The following is a 23,235-nucleotide window of genomic DNA, read 5'->3' as shown; positions in this document are numbered from 1 at the left end:
CCTCAGGAGGCTGAAGAAATTCGGCTTGTCACCAAAAACACTCACAAACTTTTACAGATGCACAATCGAGAGCATCCTGTCGGGCTGTATCACCGCCTGGTACGGCAGCTGCTCCGCCCATAACTGGAAGGCTCTCCAGAGGGTAGTGAGGTCTGCACAAAGCATCACCGGGTGCAAACTACCTGCCCTCCAGGACACCTACAGCACCTGATGTCACAGGAAGGACAAAAAGATCATCAAGGACAACAACCACCCGAGCCACTGCCTGTTCACCCCGCTATCATCCAGAAGGCGAGGTCAGTACAGGTGCATCAAAGCGGGGACCGAGAGACTGAAAAACAGCTTCTATCTCAAGGCCATCAGACTGTTAAACAGCCATCACTAACATTGAGTGGCTGCTGCCAACATACTGACTCAACAACAGCCACTTTAATAATGGAAAAATGTATGTAATCAATTTATCACTAGCCACTTTATATATATAATGTTTTCTTACCCTACATTACTCATCTCATATGTATATACTGTACGCTATACCATCTACTGCATCTTGCCATCTTGATGTAATTAAATGTATCACTAGCCACTTTAAACAATGCCACTTTATATAATGTTTTCATACCCTACATTACTCATCTCATATGTATATACTGTACCCTATACCATCTACAGCCAGAAGAGGACTGGCCACCCCGCATAGCCTGGTTCCTCTCTCGGTTTCTTCCTAGGTTTTGGCCTTTCTAGAGAGTTTTTCCTAGCCACCGTGCTTCTACACCTGCATTGCTTGCTGTTTGGGGTTTTAGGCTGGGTTTCTGTACAGCACTTTGAGATATCAGCTGATGTAAGGGCTATATAAATACATTTGATTTGATTTGATACTGCATCTTGCCTATGCCGTTCGGCCATCACTCATTTATATATCTTTATGTACATATTCGTATTCATTCCCTTACACTTGTGTGTTTAAGGTAGTTGTTGTGAAATTGTTAGGTTATATTACTTGTTAGATATTACTGCATGGTCCGAACTAGAAGCACAAGCATTTCGCTACACTTGCATTAACACCTGCTAACAATGTGTATGTGACAAATACATTTGATTTGAGATGTGCAGAAACTGCATGTGTGGAAACAGCTACAATTAGTAATAGCACAGATGAAAGGGGAAAAGTATCATTATTTTGTATATGATGTTCTAGGATGATAATGTCTTGTATGAACTGAATTGAAAGACATTACATTTTTAACAGTCGACTAATGAAATACCTGCAACGGCTTGAGACTGATACGACAGCGTGCACTCATCATAAGATAATGCCGATATCAAGAGAAATGGCAAAGAATGTTATTGAATTGGGACAGGAAATGTACAATTCGTCAACCTTCAAAATAGATCAATTGAATCGTGTCCCAATGACAAGTACAAAGTTACCCCTGCTTAAAAATAAGACGTGTACGAGAAATGTAGATTGCAGTAAAAGGCTATAATTAAACAGGAAGAGACGCTCATAGTCGAACTGCATTGTGGGATAGAACACCGGTGCCGTTTCTCTCAAACGAATTGCAAAGATGATGGTGAGTAGCCGTTCATTGCTTCGCTCATTCAGACAAAATCCACCCGCATCCGTCAAATTATCCGTGTATATGTGTTACCAAATTGCATGTATTGTCAAAAGTGTCCTCTTTCTATCGAGATTGACGTATTATCTTTCAAATAAAATACGTTATAAAGTCCACCGTTATCACGATGGTAACAAGTAGCGTCACCTCGCATCAAATGGGCACACCGGTATTCTTACTAGTTAACGGTCCTGTACGGTTAGTTAATACATTTTTTTTTGGGGGGGGGGGGGGTTAGTTATGTGCATTAGTAATATGCTGACATGGGGTTTATAGTTAAGTGTAAACCCATGTATATTGTTTCGTAGTAGTCATCGCGTCGGGTTAAGTAAAATAGCTACGTACTGGCTTTGTCAACTTGTGCTAACGTTACTAGCTAGCTAGCTAGGTGTGGTTGTCGGTCACGGTTTGAAGTTTCCCGTTTTTTTTGTTAAATTTAACGCCAGATTTGAATTCTCGTAATAGGGTGGAATTTACGCAGCAGGTTAGGAGAAACGGGCTAGTTGAAATGCAAAAAAAAAATTACTTGACAAGGTGGATCCCTTCTAGCCAACGCTACTAGCTACAGTAGCAGTTAGCAAGGAGTGGTTGTGGCGCATCAGGTTGTTAGGACAGTCGAGAACCTTCCAGCTATGCTAGGCTAGTTAGCGGGCTATATTTCCCGTATGATTGTCTGTTATTGACAACTATTGGAAGGCTAGCCCCTTTAGACACTGAATACGTTATTTTACGTTGAACCGGTGTAAGGCCCGTCACGTTATCGAGCAAAAGTGGGGGAGAGGGGAGCGCCCTTGCTTGGCCTTAATCAAACGAAACAGTCAGCGCCGCTCGGTCATTTTGACAAGCAGCATGCTTCATCGTCCCGAAACTGATCTTTTACATAATACATGTTAGAATTTATAACTAGTTAATTGGGGGAGGCAGATGGCTAAAGCGTTATTAAAAACAATCAAGTTTGCACGTGAGAATTACAATCCTACTCATTACTACTATTCTGAGATGCAAAGACATTATTTAAATTAAACTGTTTCACAAATGTGCATTTTGGAAATCATAACTAGCACGCAGGTCACTGTAAACTGGCACTCAACATGAAAAAGGTTGCATACTGCGTTGTCTTATTATCGGCAACTTCGGGAGCATCTGTGAAGGCCAGCATTTGTCTTAATTATTTCATCAAACACTGCGCTTAAAGCCAAATGTGTGGAGTCATGACTTGAGGTTCGAGTCACGAATTTTTTATGACTTGAGACTACTTGATAGAAAATAAAAATGACTTGACATGGAGACTCTGGGCTCGAGACTGATGTCTTGAAACTATCTGGCCAAGTTCTGTCACTCATTTTGTGCACAGTCTGTGTGGATTACCCTCCACTCCGCCTGAGACAGTATTGCACATGCAAAAAAACAACTTTTCTAGATTGGCTGGTGAAATGCACACATGGCCCTGTGATTGGACCAGCAATCTGTCAATCAACACAGGTCAGGTGAGCTAGCGTATTGAGGAGGTTTGGAGGCATTGCTAGTGTGAAACTGGGGAGGGGGGATTTATTTTTATACATATTTTATATTTATAGCCTTTTTTGAATATTTGTTCTGGTCACTAATAAAGGCCTTCGACAATTGCACCAAATGCTTGTTTCAAAAACGTCCAATATGTGCTTCAGAACAGGGAGCTGCGCGTGTTGTTGACCAATGACCAGTCATTAGCATTGGTGTGCAAAGGCGGTGCACATATCCAGATTAGTGACCAGAAAGAGCTCGTTTCATTTTTGCTGGGGGAACAAAAGGTTGGCCTACCTACATCCTTATCCATATAAAGTTCCGTTTAACAATCTGCTACGGACGTATCTTTGCCACAATAGGCTACTTGGTGATTTCATTGATCACATTTCAGGTGGGCCTAGTTTGGGTGTGTTACAGGGTTCGACGTTAACGATTTTCTACTTTCCCGGGGCAAGAAAAATAAAATCACTATCAAACAATTTTAAGCTACGCTCATCAGAATTGTGTCCGGATGCGATGTGTTACACACTTGCCTCCCAATCTCTGTAGAGCTCATTGGACTATAATTATTGTAGGCCTGCATTGACAGGCACGAGCAGTCTTACAATCATGCAGTCGCCAGATGCGTTTGAGATCAAAGTGAGCCTAGCTGCGTGCTAGTAGGAACTGCCGTATCTTTCTTAGCTTTTCTAAAGGGATGTCAGACTCTGCGAACACAGCTACAAAGTCCTGAATAAATCCTCGTCTTGAATCTGCTGATGCGCTTGCGTTAGTAATGGTTGTTTTGGCTCTGGCTAACTAACACGATGCTTTTCTTTGTTCTTCACATTGGCTTTACACATTAAGTGGTCATCACGTGTGTTTTTACGGGTCCAATCAATAGTATGTTGACAGAATTTCCAAAACGGCTCGTAGTTCTTTGGGTTTTGCTCTTCTCTGAATTTAGGGGTTAGGGTCGAATATTTTAGTTTTTGACGACTTGGCCCTCTGACGGCCTCTTCGACATGTTTCTCAAAGTGACAGCCAAGTTGTGAGGTGATGTAAGATTCCCACTATCTACATTTACAATTTTTAATACATTTTGGCCAAAATATGGAAAATCATGCAATATTCCACGTTTTACAGTTGATTTAATTTTTATTACCAAATTCCGCGATTCCGTCCGTGGAAATCATAGGGCCCTACCTCTCCATCCTTCCCACTCTTAGCCAGGGCCCAACTTGTCTGCATAGTGACTGTATTGTCGATGTCTGTCTCCAGCCAACATCTTGCTGAAGGATGTCTTGCTCATCTCTCAATTCTTTCCTTCCCTCCTCTCCCTGTAGCCCACACCGGTTATCCTGCTTAAGGAGGGGACAGATACGTCTCAGGGCGTCCCTCAGCTGATCAGCAACATCAATGCCTGCCAGGTCATCGCTGAGGCCGTCCGCACCACACTTGGGCCTCGCGGCATGGACAAACTCATGGTGGATGGCAGAGGTGAGAGGGATGGAGGAGATGTCAGAGAGGGGGGAAACATGGTCTATGTCATTTTGGGCGGAGGGAAGCATGGCCTGCAGTAGTTGGACACTTGTTTTGCAATGATACTGAAGCTATGTGTGTGTGGGATGTCTCCCTCAGGTAAAGCCACCATCTCCAACGATGGGGCGACCATCCTGAAGCTGCTGGATGTGGTTCACCCTGCTGCCAAGACCCTGGTGGACATCGCACGCTCCCAGGATGCCGAGGTCTGTGTGTCTTGTTTGTGTACATTTGTCTCTGTGAAAGTGTTAGTGATGGCTCCTCTAGCCCCCCATCTGGCTTCCCATCTGGCTCCTCTAGCCCCCCATCTGGCTCCTCTAGCCCCCCATCTGGCTCCTCTAGCCCCCCATCTGGCTCCTCTAGCCCCCCATCTGGCTCCTCTAGCCCCCCATCTGGCTCCTCTAGCCCCCCATCTGGCTTCCCATCTGGCTCCTCTAGCCCCCCCATCTGGCTCCTCTAGCCCCCCCATCTGGCTCCTCTAGCCCCCCCATCTGGCTCCTCTAGCCCCCCCATCTGGCTCCTCTAGCCCCCCCATCTGGCTCCTCTAGCCCCCCCATCTGGCTTGCCCCCCCATCTGGCTTCTCTAGCCCCCCCATCTGGCTTCTCTAGCCCCCCCATCTGGCTTCTCTAGCCCCCCCATCTGGCTTCTCTAGCCCCCCCATCTAGCCTCCCCCCCCATCTGGCTCGTTTAGCCTCCCCCCATATCTGGCTCGTTTAGCCTCCCCCCATATCTGGCTCGTTTAGCCTCCCCCCATATCTGGCTCGTTTAGCCTCCCCCCATATCTGGCTCGTTTAGCCTCCCCCCATATCTGGCTCGTTTAGCCTCCCCCCATATCTGGCTCGTTTAGCCTCCCCCCATATCTGGCTCGTTTAGCCTCCCCCCATATCTGGCTCGTTTAGCCTCCCCCCATATCTGGCTCGTTTAGCCTCCCCCCATATCTGGCTCGTTTAGCCTCCCCCCATATCTGGCTCGTTTAGCCTCCCCCCATATCTGGCTCGTTTAGCCTCCCCCCATATCTGGCTCGTTTAGCCTCCCCCCATATCTGGCTCGTTTAGCCTCCCCCCATATCTGGCTCGTTTAGCCTCCCCCCATATCTGGCTCGTTTAGCCTCCCCCCATATCTGGCTCGTTTAGCCTCCCCCCATATCTGGCTCGTTTAGCCTCCCCCCATATCTGGCTCGTTTAGCCTCCCCCCATATCTGGCTCGTTTAGCCTCCCCCCATATCTGGCTCGTTTAGCCTCCCCCCATATCTGGCTCCTCTAGCCTCCCCCATATCTGGCTCCTCTAGCCCCCCCCATATCTGGCTCGTTTAGCCCCCCCCCCATCTGGCTCGTTTAGCCCCCCCCCGCCATCTGGCTCCTCTCGTTCTAGTGTTAGTCTGTTCCCTCTCCATTTTTTTTTTATTCATTTTTTTCTATTCTCTGTCCAGGTGGGTGACGGTACCACGTCTGTAACCCTGTTGGCGGCAGAGTTCCTGAAGCAGTTGAAGCCGTACGTGGAGGAGGGTCTCCACCCCCAGACCATCATCAGAGCCTTCCGCAGCGCTACTCACCTGGCCGTCAAGAAGATCCGAGAGATCTCAGTCACCGTCAAGAAGGACGACAAGAAGTGAGTTGTGTGTTTGATCTTTCAAAGGGGGATGGAATAAAGCGGAAGAAGTTTCCGTTGGACATCAGATTGAACCGTGGTCTTCCTCTTGAGAACAGAGGGAGCTCTTGGTGACGCCACAGCCATGAACTCCAAGCTGATCACTGTCTAGACCCCCTCTTCTAACTATCGCCTTCCCCCTCTAGAGAACAGAGGGAACTCTTGGTGAAGTGTGCCGCCACAGCCATGAACTCTAAGCTGATCGCAGGTCAGTTTTTATTTTATTTTTATTGAACAACAGAATCGTAAGGTGATGGAATTAGCTTTACAAATTACTTACAATTCATTTGTCTACAGCTTTTGTTACTATTGGTAGGGTGGCAAAATTCCCCCTCTTTTGTTCCTGGTTAAACAATTCTGGATTTCCTGCTTATTCCTTCCTGATTCTGGGAATTTTCCAACCTGGGAATTTTTGTAAAGTTGCCAAAATAATGCAACCCTAACGACTGGTTGTTTTTCAGAGACTAAAGGCTATTCATGGGGTGTTAAGGTTGTAGTATACAGCTTGTATTCATGTTGTAATTCAACCCCAGGCCAGAAGGAGTTCTTCAGTGAGATGGTGGTGGAGGCCGTCATGATGCTGGATGAGCTGCTGCCTCTCAAGATGATCGGGATCAAGAAGGTGCAGGGAGGAGCTCTGGAGGTAAAAGACTAGCACCTTGGGGCTGGGTGTGAGAGAGGGAAGATGGTGGGTGTCGTTTTAGTGAGATGAGACTAGCGCTGATTCTCAATATATTAAAGCAGCTCTCCTCCATCTTGGGTGTCGCGCTGGGACCTAGGGTTCATCTCTATAGTCTAAAACATCTCTCTCCTCCATCTTGGGTGTCGGGCTGGGACCTAGGGTTAATCTCTATAGTCTAAAACATCTCTCTCCTCCATCTTGGGTGTCGGGCTGGGACCTAGGCTTCATCTCTAGTCTAAAACATCTCTCTCCTCCATCTTGGGTGTTGGGCTGGGACCTAGGGTTCATCTCTGTAGTCTAAAACATCTCTCTCCTCCATCTTGGGTGTCGGGCTGGGACCTAGGCTTCATCTCTAGTCTAAAACATCTCTCTCCGCCATCTTGGGTGTTGGGCTGGGACCTAGGGTTCATCTCTATAGTCTAAAACATCTCTCTCCTCCATCTTGGTGTCGGGCTGGGACCTAGGGTTCATCTCTATAGTCTAAAACATCTCTCTCCTTCATCTTGGGTGTCGGGCTGGGACCTAGGGTTAATCTCTATAGTCTAAAACATCTCTCTCCTCCATCTTGGGTGTCGGGCTGGGACCTAGGCTTCATCTCTAGTCTAAAACATCTCTCTCCGCCATCTTGGGTGTTGGGCTGGGACCTAGGGTTAATCTCTATAGTCTAAAACATCTCTCTCCTCCATCTTGGTGTTGGGCTGGGACCTAGGGTTCATCTCTATACTCTAAAACATCTCTCTCCTCCATCTTGGGTGTCGGGCTGGGACCTAGGCTTCATCTCTATAGTCTAAAACATCTCTCTCCTCCATCTTGGGTGTCGGGCTGGGACCTAGGCTTCATCTCTATAGTCTAAAACATCTCTCTCCTCCATCTTGGTGTTGGGCTGGGACCTAGGGTTCATCTCTATAGTCTAAAACATCTCTCTCCATCTTGGGTGTCGGGCTGGGACCTAGGGTTCATCTCTATAGTCTAAAACATCTCTCTCCATCTTGGGTGTCGGGCTGGGACCTAGGGTTCATCTCTATAGTCTAAAACATCTCTCTCCTCCATCTTGGTGTCGGGCTGGGACCTAGGCTTCATCTCTATAGTCTAAAACATCTCTCTCCTCCATCTTGGTGTCGGGCTGGGACCTAGGCTTCATCTCTATAGTCTAAAACATCTCTCTCCTCCATCTTGGTGTCGGGCTGGGACCTAGGGTTCATCTCTATAGTCTAAAACATCTCTCTCCTCCATCTTGGTGTCGGGCTGGGACCTAGGGTTCATCTCTATAGTCTAAAACATCTCTCTCCTCCATCTTGGTGTCGGGCTGGGACCTAGGCTTCATCTCTATAGTCTAAAACATCTCTCTCCTCCATCTTGGTGTTGGGCTGGGACCTAGGCTTCATCTCATTATAGGTCCTAAAGCAGGGTAAACTACTCTTTGTTCCAACTAGACAACACACCTGACCAACTGAGCTAATTGATTAGTTCAGTGATTGCCTTAATTCAACACACCTGGTCTTCCAGGTTTAAAAAAATTGTCTACTCCTGTCCCAGTGTAAACACGGGTACAACCCAGCATCCTGTCTGGTGTAAACTGGGAAATGATTGGTTCTAGTACACTACCATGTGGTCTGGATCCTGTCAAAATGTTTCATTTATTCCACCACCTATTGCAGTCTGTCTCCCTCTACAAGAGACTCATTTTACCCCCCTTGTCTCTTCTCCCCGCCACTCTCCCACCCCTCCTCCCTCTACAGGAATCTCACCTGGTAGCTGGCGTGGCCTTCAAGAAGACCTTCTCCTACGCCGGCTTTGAGATGCAGCCTAAACGCTACGACCAGCCCAAGATCGCTCTGCTCAACGTAGAGCTGGAACTGAAGGCCGAGAAGGACAATGCAGAGGTCCGCGTCAAGTCTGTCGAGGTTAGTAATCAATCAATTTAACAATCCATAAAGGAGCACTATTATATTATCACTGGTGACTTTGGGCTCTGCTGTTGTCACTCAGTCTAATATTCTTCATATTTAACCTCTATGGGCTAGGCGGGACGAATTCGTCCCACCTACGTAACAGCCACTTGAAGCCTGTGGCGCGATTTTCAAAACCTTAAAAATCCTATTACTTCAATTTCTCAAACATATGACTATTTTACAGCTATTTAAAGACAAGACTCTCGTTAATCTAACCACACTGTCCGATTTCAAAAAGGCTTTACAACGAAAGCAAAACATTAGATTATGTCAGCAGAGTACCAAGCCAGAAATAATCAGACACCCATTTTTCAAGCTAGCATATAATGTCACCAAAACCCAGAAGACAGCTAAATGCAGCACTCACCTTTGATGATCTTCATCAGATGACACGCCTAGGACATTATGTTATACAATACATGCATGTTTTGTTCAATCAAGTTCATATTTATATAAAAAAACAGCTTTTGACATTAGCATGTGACGTTCAGAACTAGCAAACTTCCGGGGAATTCGCTAATATTTTACTAAATTACTCACGATAAACGTTCACAAAAAGCATAACAATTATTTTAAGAATTATAGATACAGACCTCCTCTATGCACTCGATATGTCCGATTTTAAAATAGCTTTTTGGTGAAAGCACATTTTGCAATATTCTAAGTACATAGCCCAGGCATCACGGGCTAGCTATTTAGACACCCGGCAAGTTTAGCACTCACCATAATCATATTTACTATTATAAAAGTTTGATTACCTTTTGTTGTCTTCGTCAGAATGCACTCCCAGGACTGCTACTTCAATAACAAATGTTGGTTTGGTCCAAAATAATCCATCGTTATATCCGAATAGCGGCGTTTTGTTCGTGCGTTCCAGACACTATCCGAAATGGTAAAGAAGGGTCGTGCGCATGGCGCAATTCGTGACAAAAAAATTCTAAATATTCCATTACCGTACTTCGAAGCATGTCAACCGCTGTTTAAAATAAATTTTTACGCCATTTTTCTCGTAGAAAAGCGATAATATTCCGACAGGGAATCTCCTTTTCGGCAAACAGAGGAAAAAATCACAAAGGCGGGGGCGGTCGGGTCACGCGCCTAAGCCCAGAGTCCCTTGATCGGCCACTTGAGAAAGGCGATAATGTGTTTCAGCCTGGGGCTGGGATGACGACATGCTGTTTTTTCCCGGGCTCTGAGCGCCTATGGACGACGTAGGAAGTGTCACGTTAGAGCAGAGATCCTTAGTAAAAGATAGAGATGGAAAAGAAGTTCAAGAAATGGTCAGACAGGCCACTTCCTGTAACGGAATCTCTCAGGTTTTGACCTGCCATTTGAGTTCTGTTATACTCACAGACACCATTCAAACAGTTTTAGAAACTTTAGGGTATTTTCTATCCATATGTAATAAGTATATGCATATTCTAGTTACTGGGTAGGAGTGGTAACCAGATTAAATCGGGTATGTTTTTTATCCAGCCGTGTCAATACTGCCCCCTAGCCCTAACAGGTTAAACTAAGACAATTGCCAGACGTTTCGATCTGCTTAAATATATATATAGATGTATATGAGATGTGATTCGTACCCACGTCGCCAGTGATCTGGAGTCTTGGGCTGAGCGCTCCCGCCAGACTCTGAATGGGTCTCCATCTTTAATCTCCCTGTATGAATCTGAAATATCAAGAGTATTATTGACTAAAGCCATAGGAAATACACTACCCTACACCAATGCTTTTTAAATGAATAAGGGAGAGTGAAGTCTATGCACCTATCTCCCCCCAGGACTACCAGGCCATCGTAGATGCAGAGTGGAACATCCTGTATGACAAGCTGGAGAAGATCTACAAGTCAGGAGCCAAGGTACGTAGTTAGCCAACAACGTTTTCCCTGGTTTACATTGTCCTCTGGCAGTTGGTTGAAAGGGTTGCCGTGACTACGGCAGGCTAGCTTGCTGGCTGCTGAGACTGTTAGACGATGTTAGCTTTCATGCTATCAGACTTTTTTTATTTTTTTTTGAAATTATTTATTCAACTTATCAAAAACGTAACAGCAATAGTAAATCTAGACTCACAATTTATCTTTGTTTTAAAAGCATGAAGATGTCAAGTTGTCTGAAATGTGACATGTTGCTCCTTTTTAAGGTGGTCCTGTCCAAGCTGCCCATTGGAGACGTGGCCACGCAGTACTTTGCTGACCGGGATCTGTTTTGTGCCGGACGTGTTCAGGAGGAGGACCTCAAGAGGACAATGATGGTAGATATATGGATTTTAAAACTTGGTTGTGTTCATTAGTTGAGTCTTCCAAGCCATGGAAAATGTGCGTTTCTCATTCGAGAAGTTCACAAGCATTTGTCTGAATTTAGAGCAACTGTCAGAGTGTAATTCTTATCAATAGTATCTTCTATTGGTTTGTGCATTTTCAAACTGTGTATTGTTCCTAATGTGGTGTGTTGCTGTATTTCTAACTGTAATGTGTCCTCCAGGCCTGCGGAGGCTCCATCCAGACCAGTGTTGGCTCCATGACAGACGATGTCCTGGGGCGCTGTGAAATCTTTGAAGAGGTGCAGGTTGGAGGAGAGAGGTGAGGACTCCTAGGAGGAACACTCTTCAGTGTATTTACCCCCCAGGGGATGAACGTTAAGCGATCGAGGCTAGTACTTTTCAGACCAAGGCCCAGTTTCCCAAAAGCATCTTAAATGCGAATTTCATTGTTAGAACCTTGGTTAGGAGGTATCGTTAAATCTCCAAGCTGTTCACCAAAACCATCGTTACTAAAGTTGTACTTGAAAACGCTTGTTATTTACCGCCTGCTTCAGAACACTTGTAGATCAGGTGCTGTTGGGTAATGTTTTTTTGGTCCGGGCACATTTTGTAACGGAAGATCTCCGCTAAACACAGAATCAAGATGTTTGTCTCTGTCACCTCCCAGAACAAAGTGACAACTTTGTATTTGTAGTCAAATGTCTTTGGAAATGTTACAAACAAGCGAAGAATATTAAATGATGCTTCAAATGAAGAGGACTGTCTTAAGAGACATACAGTGGACTACATAGACCTATACATTTAAATTAATATCTTGCCAGTTGTATGTAGGCTGTCTGTAAATTTTGACTCAATATATTTCATGATGTGCCAAATCAACGATTTAGTGCATCCGGCCTATTGTAGGGTAGGCTCAGCATTGGGCTAGAATAATATGCAGCCATATCGGTGATAATTTCACTAGGAGTTGATCTGTCATCAGTATTGTGGAATAATGTTCAGGTTTTTGTATTTCACCCCCTTCTCTGCAATTTCATGATATCCAATTGCGATCCGAGTTTGATCTTGTCTCATTGCTCCAACGGGGTCAGGAGATGCGACGGTCGAGTCATGCGTCCGAAACATGACCAGCCAAACTGCGCTTCTTAACACCCGCCCACTTAACCCGGAAGCCAGCTGCACCAATGTGCCTGCCACAAGGAGTCACTAGAGCGCAATAAGCCAAGTAAGGCCCCCCCCCCTCTGGCCTAACCCGGATGACGCTGGACCAATTGTGCGCAGCCCTATGGGATGGCCAGTTATGACACAGCCTTTGATCGAACCCGGGTCTGTAGTGATGCCTCATGCACTGTGATGCAGTGCCTTAGCCTCTTACATCTAGACGTTCCGCTAGCGGAACACCTGCTCCAATATCCAATGATAGGCGTGGCACGAATTACAAATTCCTCAAAAATACGAAAACTTCCATTTTTCAAACATATGACTATTTTACACCATTTTAAAGATAAGACTCTCCTTTATCTAACCACACTGTCCGATTTCAAAAAGGCTTTACAGCGAAAGCAAAACATTAGATTGTCAGCAGAGTACCCAGCCAGAAATAATCAGACACCCATTTTTCAAGCTAGCATATAATGTCACAAAAAAAAAAAAAACACAGCTAAATGCAGCACTAACCTTTGATCTTCATCAGATGACAACCCTAGGACATTATGTTATACAATACATGCATGTTTTGTTCAATCAAGTTCATATTTATATCAAAAACCAGCTTTTTACATTAGCATGTGACGTTCAGAACTAGCATACCCCCCGCAAACCTCCGGTGAATTTACTAAATTACTCACGATAAACGTTCACAAAAAGCATAACAATTATTTTAAGAATTATAGATACAGAACTCCTTTGTGCAATCGAGGTGTCCAATTTTAAAATAGCTTTTCGGTGAAAGCACATTTTTGCAATATTCTGAGTAGATAGCCCAGCCATCACAGCTAGCTATTTAGACACCCAGCAAATGTAGCACTCATCAAAGTCAGATTTACTATAAGAAAAATGTTATTACCTTTGTTATCTTCGTCAGAATGCACTCCCAGGACTGCTACTTCAATAACAAATGTTTGTTTGGTTCAAAATAATCCATAGTTATATCCAAACAGCGGCGTTTTGTTCGTGTGTTCAAGACACTATCCGAAGTGTAAATAAGGGTCACGAGCATGGCGCAATTCATGACAAAAGATTTCTAAATATTCCATTACCGTACTTCGAAGCATGTCAACCGCTGTTTAAAATCAATTTTTATGCCATTTTTCTCGTAAAAAAGCGATAATATTCCGACCGGGAATCTGCGTTTAGGTAAACAGACAAAAGAAAATAAAGCATGGGGTCGACGCGGGCACGCGCCTGAGTCTCACAGTACTGTAACCAGCCACTACCCAAACGCGCTACTTTTTTTCAGCCAGAGCCTGCAAATCCATGATTCAGCTTTTTGCCGCCTTCTGAGAGCCCATGGGAGCCGTAGGAAGTGTCACGTAACAGCAGAGATCCTCTGTAATGGATAGAGATAATCAAGAAGGGCAAGAAATTGTCAGACAGGGCACTTCCTGCATGGAATCTTCTCAGGTTTTGGCCTGCCAAATGAGTTCTGTTATACTCAGACACCATTCAAACAGTTTTAGAAACTTTGGAGTGTTTTCTATCCAAAGCTAATAATTATATGCATATTCTAGTTTCTGGGCAGGAGTAATAATCAGATTAAATCGGGTACGTTTTTTATCCGGCTGTGAAAATACTGCCCCCTAGCCATAACAGGTTAATCTGGTTATTACTATTGCCCAGAAACTAGAATATGCATATAATTATTGGCTTTGGATAGAAAATACCCTAAAGTTTCTAAAACTGTTTGAATGGTGTCTGTGAGTATAACAGAACTCATATGGCAGGCACAAACCTGAGAAGATTCCTTACAGGAAGTGGCCTGTCTGACCATTTCTTGGGCTTCTACACTCTCTTTATTGAAAACTGAGGATCTCTGCTGTAACGTGACACTTCCTACGGCTCCCATAGGCTCTCAGAAGGCGGCAAATCGCTGAATGATGTCTTTGGAGCCCCTGGCTGAAAAACATTAGCGCATTTGGATAGTGGTCGATCAGAGGACAATGAGACTGAGGCACGTGCACGAGGCGACACCATGTTTTTATTTTCTGTCTGTTTACGTTCTCTGAACGGTCGGACTATTATCGCTTTTTTACAAGAAAAATAGCATAAAAATTGATTTTAAACAGCGGTTGACATGCTTCGAAGTACGGTAATGGAATATTTTGAATTTTTTTGTCACGAAACACGTCGGGCGCGTCACCCTTCGGATAGTGTCTTGAACGCACGAACAAAACAGAGGATATTTGAACATAACTATGGATTATTTTGAACCAAACTAACATTTGTTATTGAAGTAGAACTCCTGGGAGTGCATTCTGACGAAGAACAGCAAAGGTAATCAAATTTTTCTAATAGTAAATCGGAGTTTGGTGAGGGCCAAACTTTGGTGGGGTTCAAAATAGCTAGCCATGATGGCTGGGCTATATACTCAGAATATTGCAGAATGTGCTTTTGCCGAAAAGCTATTTTAAAATCGGACATAGCGATTGCATAAAGGAGTTCTGTATCTATAATTCTTAAAATAATTGTTTTTTTGTGAACGTTTATCGTGAGTAATTTAGTAAATTCACCAGAAGTTTGCGGTGGGAATGCTAGTTCTGGATGTCACATGCTAATGTAAAAAGCTGGTTTTTGATATAAATATGAACTTGATTGAACAAAACATGCATGTATTGTATAACATAATGTCCTAGGCGTGTCATCAGATGAAGATCATCAAAGGTTAGTGCTGCATTTAGCTGTGGTTTGGGTTTATGTGACATTATATGCTAGCTTGAAAAATGGGTGTCTGATTATTTCTGGCTGGGTACTCTGCTGACATAATCTAATGTTTTGCTTTCGTTGTAAAGCCTTTTTGAAATCGGACAGTGTGGTTAGATTAACGAGAGTCTTGTCTTTAAAATGGTGTAAAATAGTCATATGTTTGAGAAATTGAAGTAATAGGATTTCTAAGGTATTTGAATAACGCGCCACGGGATTCCACTGGCTGTTGAGTAGGTGGGACGATTTCCTCCCACATACCTTAGAGGTTAAAATTGTGAGTTTTGTGGTCTGTTTTTTTAATGTGTGCCCCCTCCCTCCAGGTATAACTTCTTCAAGGGTTGTCCTCGCTCCCATACGTGTACCATCATCCTGAGGGGCGGAGCCGAGCAGTTCATGGAGGAGACGGAACGCTCTCTACACGACGCCATCATGATCGTACGCAGAGCCATCAAGGTAGGTTGACCCGCAGGCCACTGGACCTAAACCATAGAGTTGGATAGAGGGCACATCCTAAAGCTAAAATTGTCTTTGTGGCAAGTTCTCCCTCTACCCAACTCTGACTTAAACCAATGCCATCCTTTTACAGTGAGCTGATATTTAATCAGTGCTTGGTCTGGGTAACTAACCTAACCCAAGGCATCTGTTTAGTTAAATGCGTCCTCCTACCCAGCACATTTCACTGTTCCCTAACAGTCCTTGAAGTCGGTAGCCTAGTGGTTAGAGCGTTGAGCCAGTAACCAAAAGGTTACTGGAACGAATCCCTGAGCTGACAAGGTAAAAATCTGTCATTCTGCCCCTGAACAAAGCAGTTAACCCATTGTTCCCCGGTAGGCTGTCATTGTTAGTAAGAACGACAGTCTTGTCGCTCCTCCCTCCATCCTAGTGGGTGCTGGTGCAGTAGAGATGGATCTCTCAAAGTACCCGTGTGATTATTCCAGGACCATTCACTAACCCCTCCATCCTCTCCAGAATGACTCCATCGTGGCAGGCGGAGGTGCGATCGAGATGGAACTCTCAAAGTACCTGCGTGATTATTCCAGAACCATTCCTGGCAAGCAGCAGCTGCTGATTGGAGCATACGCTAAGGCTCTGGAGATTATCCCCAGACAGCTGTGTGACAACGCCGGCTTCGACGCCACCAACATACTCAACAAACTGCGCGCCAAGCACGCACAGGTACACACACACACACACACACCATGCCTACACAGGTGGGTAGACAATGGGCACTTTTGTCAAGATGTTGACTGTCGTTGGTCACCTTTTTGTTGTGTTGCATTATGGGTAGAGGTGAAAGTAAGTAAAAAATATATATATAACAGTGGGGGTACACCGTACCGTTAAAACATGAGCCTGTCACAATAATTAGAAAAATCCTCAGGTTTTCTTGGAACCTATTACTTGATTATTACCGCATGAAGAATGAGCCAATAGACTTGAACTTGTTGAATACACTCTAATGAGGTGTGGTTGAAGGATAACTCTGACGTCTTGGCGAGGCAGAGTGAGTGACAGACTTGTGCAGGCCTAACGAATAACAATCCTTGGCTGTCTTTTCAGAACGCTTTCTCTCTTTGCATCAAATAGTGCTGTATGGATGTCAGAACTGTCTTTTAGTGTAGCAGTCTAGTAGTTGGAATAGTATCTGGAAGTCTGGACACTGACTGTAGGCCTCATGTAGCCTATTTTAAGTTTTCATCTCAGTAAAATTCTAGACAAAGTTTATTCTGTTTTGGGAACCTGGGTGAAGAAATATGAAAGAATATTTCTTTCAACATAAGAGAATGTGATCGATCGTTTAGGGTCCTGTTGTGTAGCCTAAACATGCAATTTATTATTTTTTAATATATTTTTTTAATTATAAAAGTTGACAGTTTCATTTCAACCACACACAATATGCATCCAAGAACAACTGAAATACTATCAGAAAACATGTTGGATCGTTTTCGCAGCTTTCCATTTCTTTAAAACTGTGCAAACTATCATTTGGATGTCTCCCTGGTCCCTCAACGTCCTCGCTCTGAGCCAAGCAGAAATGAAAGAACTTGACCGTCAACTAAATGTAACTAGATAGAATGATGATGCACTGCATCATTCTATCGAAATGACCTTATTCTGGTGAGCAAGGCGTTATTTTTGTATTCTAGACAAGCGTCAAGTAATGACAGAAGAGAAGCTATTGTAGACAATTTGACTAAGTCTACCAAATGTCGCTAATTATAAGCAGAAAAATATCTAAAATGAGGCTTTAAAATAAACATGGCCTCTTGTCGTTTTGTCATCCTGCATACCGTGCGCAGGGAGCCTACAAAGACTTGAAGTAGTTTGACATGACTGCTTGTGCTTATGCCACATTAGAAGATAAGATAATACATTTTAAAAGTTAAATGATGAATCTTCACTTTTTTTGTGTGTGTGTTTGTAGACACAGGAAGTACCCGTACTGGGATGAAATTGAAATCTACGTTCAGCTCTGATTATGGGGATAAAAACTGTCAGACTTGACTACGTGTCGACTGTGAACTTTACAAAAATCATGTGTTGAAAAGTGATATTTGGGACCTGTCAGTAACCAATCAATTGTTTCCAGTTTGAGTGTGATATACGGATATAGAAAAGTTTATTTTAACAATTATACAAACGTGTTTTTTATAAACAATAGCAGCTATGTTGATGCTGCCATGTTGATCTGAGCCTTGCTGTTGAAAAACCACTAGTATCTGACTTCCTGCTGTCGCAGATGCACCTGCACCCACTTCTCGCTGATTTTCATCTATAGTCTGCTTCATTAGGCTTACTGCTCAAACCCTATTAGAGATCCACACTAACCCCCCCCTTCTCTCTCCCCCCTCTCCTCTCAGGGTGGTATGTGGTACGGTGTAGACGTGAACAATGAGGATATAGCTGATAACTACTTGGCGTGTGTGTGGGAACCCTCCATCGTGCGTATCAACGCCCTGACTGCTGCCAGCGAGGCCGCCTGCCTCATCCTCTCAGTGGACGAGACCATCAAGAACCCGCGCAGTAGCGTAGAAGGGCCACCAGGGGGCGGGAGAGGCCGGGGACGTGGCAGACCCCATGCTCACTAAGGGGGACCCTGACCTCTAACCTCCAGAGCCATAGACAGACATTCTGGCAAACTAGGTGAAATAGGAAAGAATCATCCACTTTGTTACTAAATGTTCCCATGACAACAGCAGTCTAGATGAGATTCTGTTCATTTTAATTAGAATGTGATTTTCTTTGGAACGTTTGGAACCAACAAGGAGGTTCTATTAGAGAGCCTCTAAATTCTAATGGCGTTTACTGAGCGATGTATGTCTATGGCTCTGGTCAAGTCTCACTTCAGTCCCTTCCAACACTTCTTACAGGAGGGGTGCAACAGCAACGGTAGTAGTGGTGCTCTGGGCTCTGGCTAGGATGGTGGTAGAATTTGGTGCAAATTCCCTTTTCTCTCCTTGTAACTGATGGCGTGTATGTTGTCCAGTCATCTTAATGCATTAGTTGGCAAGACCAGTTCACCTGTCATGACTAACATCAGTATGTCTTACAAACTACTAAACACAACTCTTATTCCCTTTGTCTCACGTTGCTTCACATTGAGATGGCTGGAGACTTGAGCCGCCTCGCACCAAAACCATGTTCTTTATTTTTGCGTGTGTTTAGACCCCCCCCCCCCCCCCCCCCCCTCAGCCAGTGTCTAGGACAGAGTCAAGGGTGCCGTCTTTTGTAATGCTTCTAACTGTCACACGCACTGAGTTAGTCATGATGTTGACAATGTTTTGGGTTGCTTTGTTGCTATTTATTATTGGACCATTAAAATCAATAATTCTACAGCGCAACTACCGTCTCCTGTGTGTTGCAGGAAGAGGGGGGTGTGTTTCAATATTAGCTGAAAATACCTTGGATTTGATGATCTGGAAAACTTCACTAGTCGAATCCTGATGCATTGTGATTACCTACCCTTCAATGACGTTTGGGGTTGCTATATCAACAAGTATTCAACCCCTTTTATGGCAAGCCTCAAATATAAAAGCATGTAAAGTGTTGGTTTCATGAGCTGAAATAAAAGATCCCAGAAATGATCCATAGGCACAAAAAGCTTATTTCTCAATTTGTTTACATCCCTGTTAGTGAACATTTCTCCTTTGCCAAGATGATGATAATCCACCTGACAGGTGTGGCATATCAAGAAGCTGATTTAAACAGCATGATCATTACACAGGTGCACCTTCTGCTGGGACGAAATGCCACTCCAAAATGTGTCGGTTCGTCACACAACACACTGAATGCCACAGATGTATCACGTTTTGAGGCAGCGTGCAACTGGCATGCTGACTTCAGGATTGTCTGCTTGTGCTTTCGCCAGAGAATTGAATGTTAATTTCTCTACCATAAGCCGCCTCAATGTCGTTTTTGATAATTTGGCAGTATGTCCAACTGGCCTCATGACCAGCCCAGGACCTCCACATCCGGCTTCTTCACCTGCAGGACCGTCTGAGACCAGCCACCCGGACAGCTGATGAAACTGGGTTTGCACAACTGGATTTCTACGTAAACTCAAACTTATGAGGGATGCTCGTCGTCCTCACCAGGGTCGTAACCGACTTCAGTGCTTAAAGGCTCACCTTCGATGGCCACTGGCACGCAGGAGAAGTGTGCTCTTCACGGATGAATGCCTGTTTCAACGACCAGGCAGACGTGTATGGCGTCGTGTGGGCGAGCAGATTTGCTGATGTCAAGGCGAACAGAGCGCCCCATGGTGGGGATTAGGATTTGGGCAGGCATAAACTACGAACAAACACAATTGCACTTTATCAATGGCAATTTGAATGCACAGAGATAACGTGACGAGATCCTGAAGCACATTGTCGTGCCATTTCTCCGCCGCCATCAACTCACGTTTCAGCATGATAATGCATGGCCCCATGTTGCAAGGATCTGTACACAGTTCCTGGAAGCTGAGAATGTCCCAGTTCTTCCATGGCCTGCATACTCACCAGACATATCGCCCATTGAGCATGTGGCATGCTTCTGGATCAACGGCTATGACAGCGTGTTCCAGTTCCCGCCGATATCTAGCAACTTCTCACAGCCATTGAAAAGGAGTGGGACAACAGGTCACAATCAACAGCCTGATCAACTCTATGCAAAGGAGGTGTCACGCTGCATGAGGAAAATGGTGGTCACACCAGATACTGACTTGTTTTCTGATCCATGCCCCTACCTTTAAGGTATTTGTGACCAACAGATGCATATCTGTATTCCAAGTCATGTGAAATTCATAGATTAGGCCCTAAGGAATTAATTTACATTGATTGATTTCCTTATATACTATAACATGTTTCATTTATATTTTTCTTCAGGAGCATAACATTTGCTTAAATTGCATGGACTGAGTCATTCGTTATTGCACAATCTCTGTACCCACACATACACTAATCTGTAAGGTCCCTCAGTCGAGCAGTGAAATTCAAACAGATTCAACCATAAAGACCAGGGAGGTTTTTCCAATGTCTCGCAAAGAAGGGCACCTATTAGTAGATGGGTAAAAATAAAATACACCCAGTCACTACACTGATACAGGCGTCCTTCCTAACTCAGTTGCCGGAGAGAAAGGAAACTGCTCAGGGATTTCACCATGAGGCCAATGGTGACTATAAAGCAGAGTTTAATGGCTGTGACAGAAGACTAATGATGTTTTGTAGTTACTCCACATTACTAACCTAATTGACAGTGAAAAGGAAGCATGAACAATATAAATATTCTAAAACATGCATCCTGTTTGCATTAAGGCACTAAAGTAAAACAAAATGTGGCAATTAAATGAGCTTCGTCCTGAATAAAGTGTTAATCGAACACATCACTGAGTAACATTTCATGTTTTCAAGCATGGTGGTGGTGGCTGCATCATGTTATGGGAAAATCTGGTTCAGTCTGCCTTCCAACAGACACTGGGAGACAAATTCACCTTTCAGCAGGACCAAAACACACTGCCAAATATACACTGGAATTGAATGATCCTGAGTGGCCTAGTTACAGTTTTGACTTAAATTGTCTTGAAAATGTATGGCATGACTTGAAAATGGCTGTCTAGCAATGAATAACAACCAACTTGACAGAGCTTGAAGAATTGTAAAAAGAATGTGAAAATATTGTAAAATCCAGGTGTGCAAATCTCTTAGAGACTTACCCAGAAAGACCTGTCGCGGACCCCGATGTCTTGCTGCCAGACAAACTAAACAACTTCTTTGCTCGCTTTGAGGACAGTACAGTGCCACCGACACGGCCCGTTACCAAAACCTGCGGGCTCTCCTTCACCGCAGCCGAGGGTAAAACATTTAAACGTGTTAACCCACGCGAGGCTGCCGGCCCAGATTGCATCCCTAGCCGCGTCCTCAGAGCATGCGCAGACCAGCTGGCTGGTGTGTTTACGGACATATTCAATCAATCCCTATCCCAATCTGCTGTTCCCACATGCTTCAAGAGGGCCACCATTGTTCCTGTTCCCAAGAAAGCTAAGGTAACTGAGCTAAACGACTATCGCCCCGTAGAACTCACTTCCGTCATCATGAAGTGCTTTGAGAGACTAGTCAAGGATTATATCCCCTCCACCCTACCTGACACCCTAGACCCACTCCAATTTACTTACCGCCCCAATAGGTCCACAGACGACTCAATCGCAATCACACTGCACACTGCCCTATCCCAACTGGACAAGAGGAACACCTATGTAAGAATGCTGTTCATCGACTACAGCTCAGCATTTAACACCATAGTACCCTCCAAACTCGTTATTAAGCTGGTCTCGACCCCGCCCTGTGCAACTGGGTCCTGGACTTTCTGACGGGACGTCCCCAGGTGGTGAGGGTAGGTAACAACATCTCCACCCTGCTGATCCTCAATACTGGGGCCCCATAAGGGTGTGTTCTCAGCCCTCTCCTGTACTCCCTGTTCCCCCATGACTGCATGGCCATGCACGCCTCCAACTCAATCATCAAGTTTGCAGACGACACTACAGTGGTAGGCTTGATTACCAACAACGACGAGACGTCCTACAGGGAGGAGGTGAGGGCCCTCGGAGTGTGGTGTCAGGAAAATAACCTCACACTTAACGTCAACAAAACAAAGGAGATGATCGTGGACTTCAGGAAACAGCAGAGGGAGCACCCCCCTATCCACATCAACGGGACAGTAGTGGAGAAGGTGGAACGTTTCAAGTTCCTTGGCGTACACATCATGGACAAACTGAAATGGTCCACCCACACAGACAGTGTGGTGAAGAAGGGGCAACAGCGCCTCTTCAACCTCAGGAGGCTGAAGAAATTTGGCTTGTCACCTAAAACACTCACAAACCCTTACAGATGCACAATTGAGAGCATCCTGTCGGGCTGTATCACCGCCTGGTACGGCAACTGCACCACCCTCAACCGCAAGACTTTCCAGAGGGTAGTGAGGTCTGCACAAAGCATCACCGGGTGCAAACTACCTGCCCTCCAGGACACCTACACCACACGATGTCACAGGAAGGCCAAAAAGATCATCAAGGACAACAACCACCCGAGCCACTGCCTGTTCACATAGCAACCATCCAGAAGGCGAGGTCAGTACAGGTGCATCAAAGCTGGAACCGAGAGACTGAAAAACAGCATCTATCTCAAGGCCATCAGACTGTTAATAAACAGCCATCACTAACCTTGAGAGGCTGCTGTCAACATACAGACTCAAATCTCTGGCCACTTTAATAAATGGATTTAAGAAAGGTATCACTAGTCACTTTAAACAATGCCACTTTATATAATGTTTACATACCCTACACTACTCATCTCATATGTATATACTGTACTCTATACCATCTACTGCATCTTGCCTATGCCGCACAGCCATCGCTAATCCATATATTTATATGTACATATTCTTATTCATTCCTTTACACTTGTGTGTATAAGGTAGTTGTTGTGAAATTGTTAGATTACTTGTTAGATATTACTGCATGGTCGGAACTAGAAGCACAAGCATTTACGCTACACTTGCATTAACATGTGCTAACCATGTGTGTATGTGACCAATAAAATTTGATTTGATTTGAACTCTAATCGCTGACAAAGGTGATTCTGACATATTGAC

At 44.5% G+C, this 23,235-nt stretch overlaps 1 protein-coding gene across 1 annotated transcript; it reads left to right on the top strand.

Annotated features, from left to right (window-relative positions):
- The first annotated feature begins 1,470 nt into the window (after window positions 1-1,470).
- cct7 (chaperonin containing TCP1, subunit 7 (eta)) lies at window positions 1,471-18,739 on the top strand. The gene is made up of 13 exons (XM_014156650.3): window positions 1,471-1,574; window positions 4,451-4,604; window positions 4,746-4,852; window positions 6,077-6,255; window positions 6,441-6,502; window positions 6,828-6,937; window positions 8,716-8,880; window positions 10,709-10,786; window positions 11,068-11,178; window positions 11,409-11,506; window positions 15,429-15,561; window positions 16,078-16,284; window positions 17,970-18,739. Exons 1-13 carry the CDS (start codon window positions 1,569-1,571, stop codon window positions 18,195-18,197), a joined length of 1,638 nt encoding a protein of 545 aa, XP_014012125.1. The 5' UTR covers window positions 1,471-1,568; the 3' UTR covers window positions 18,198-18,739.
- Window positions 18,740-23,235: the final 4,496 nt, after the last annotated feature.

Source organism: Salmo salar, chromosome 18 (assembly GCF_965601325.2).
Source record: "Salmo salar chromosome 18, fSalSal1, whole genome shotgun sequence".
NCBI lineage: Eukaryota > Metazoa > Chordata > Actinopteri > Salmoniformes > Salmonidae > Salmo > Salmo salar.
The sequence above is the reverse complement of the archived record's forward strand: the minus strand, read 5'-3'. Positions and strand labels throughout refer to the sequence as shown.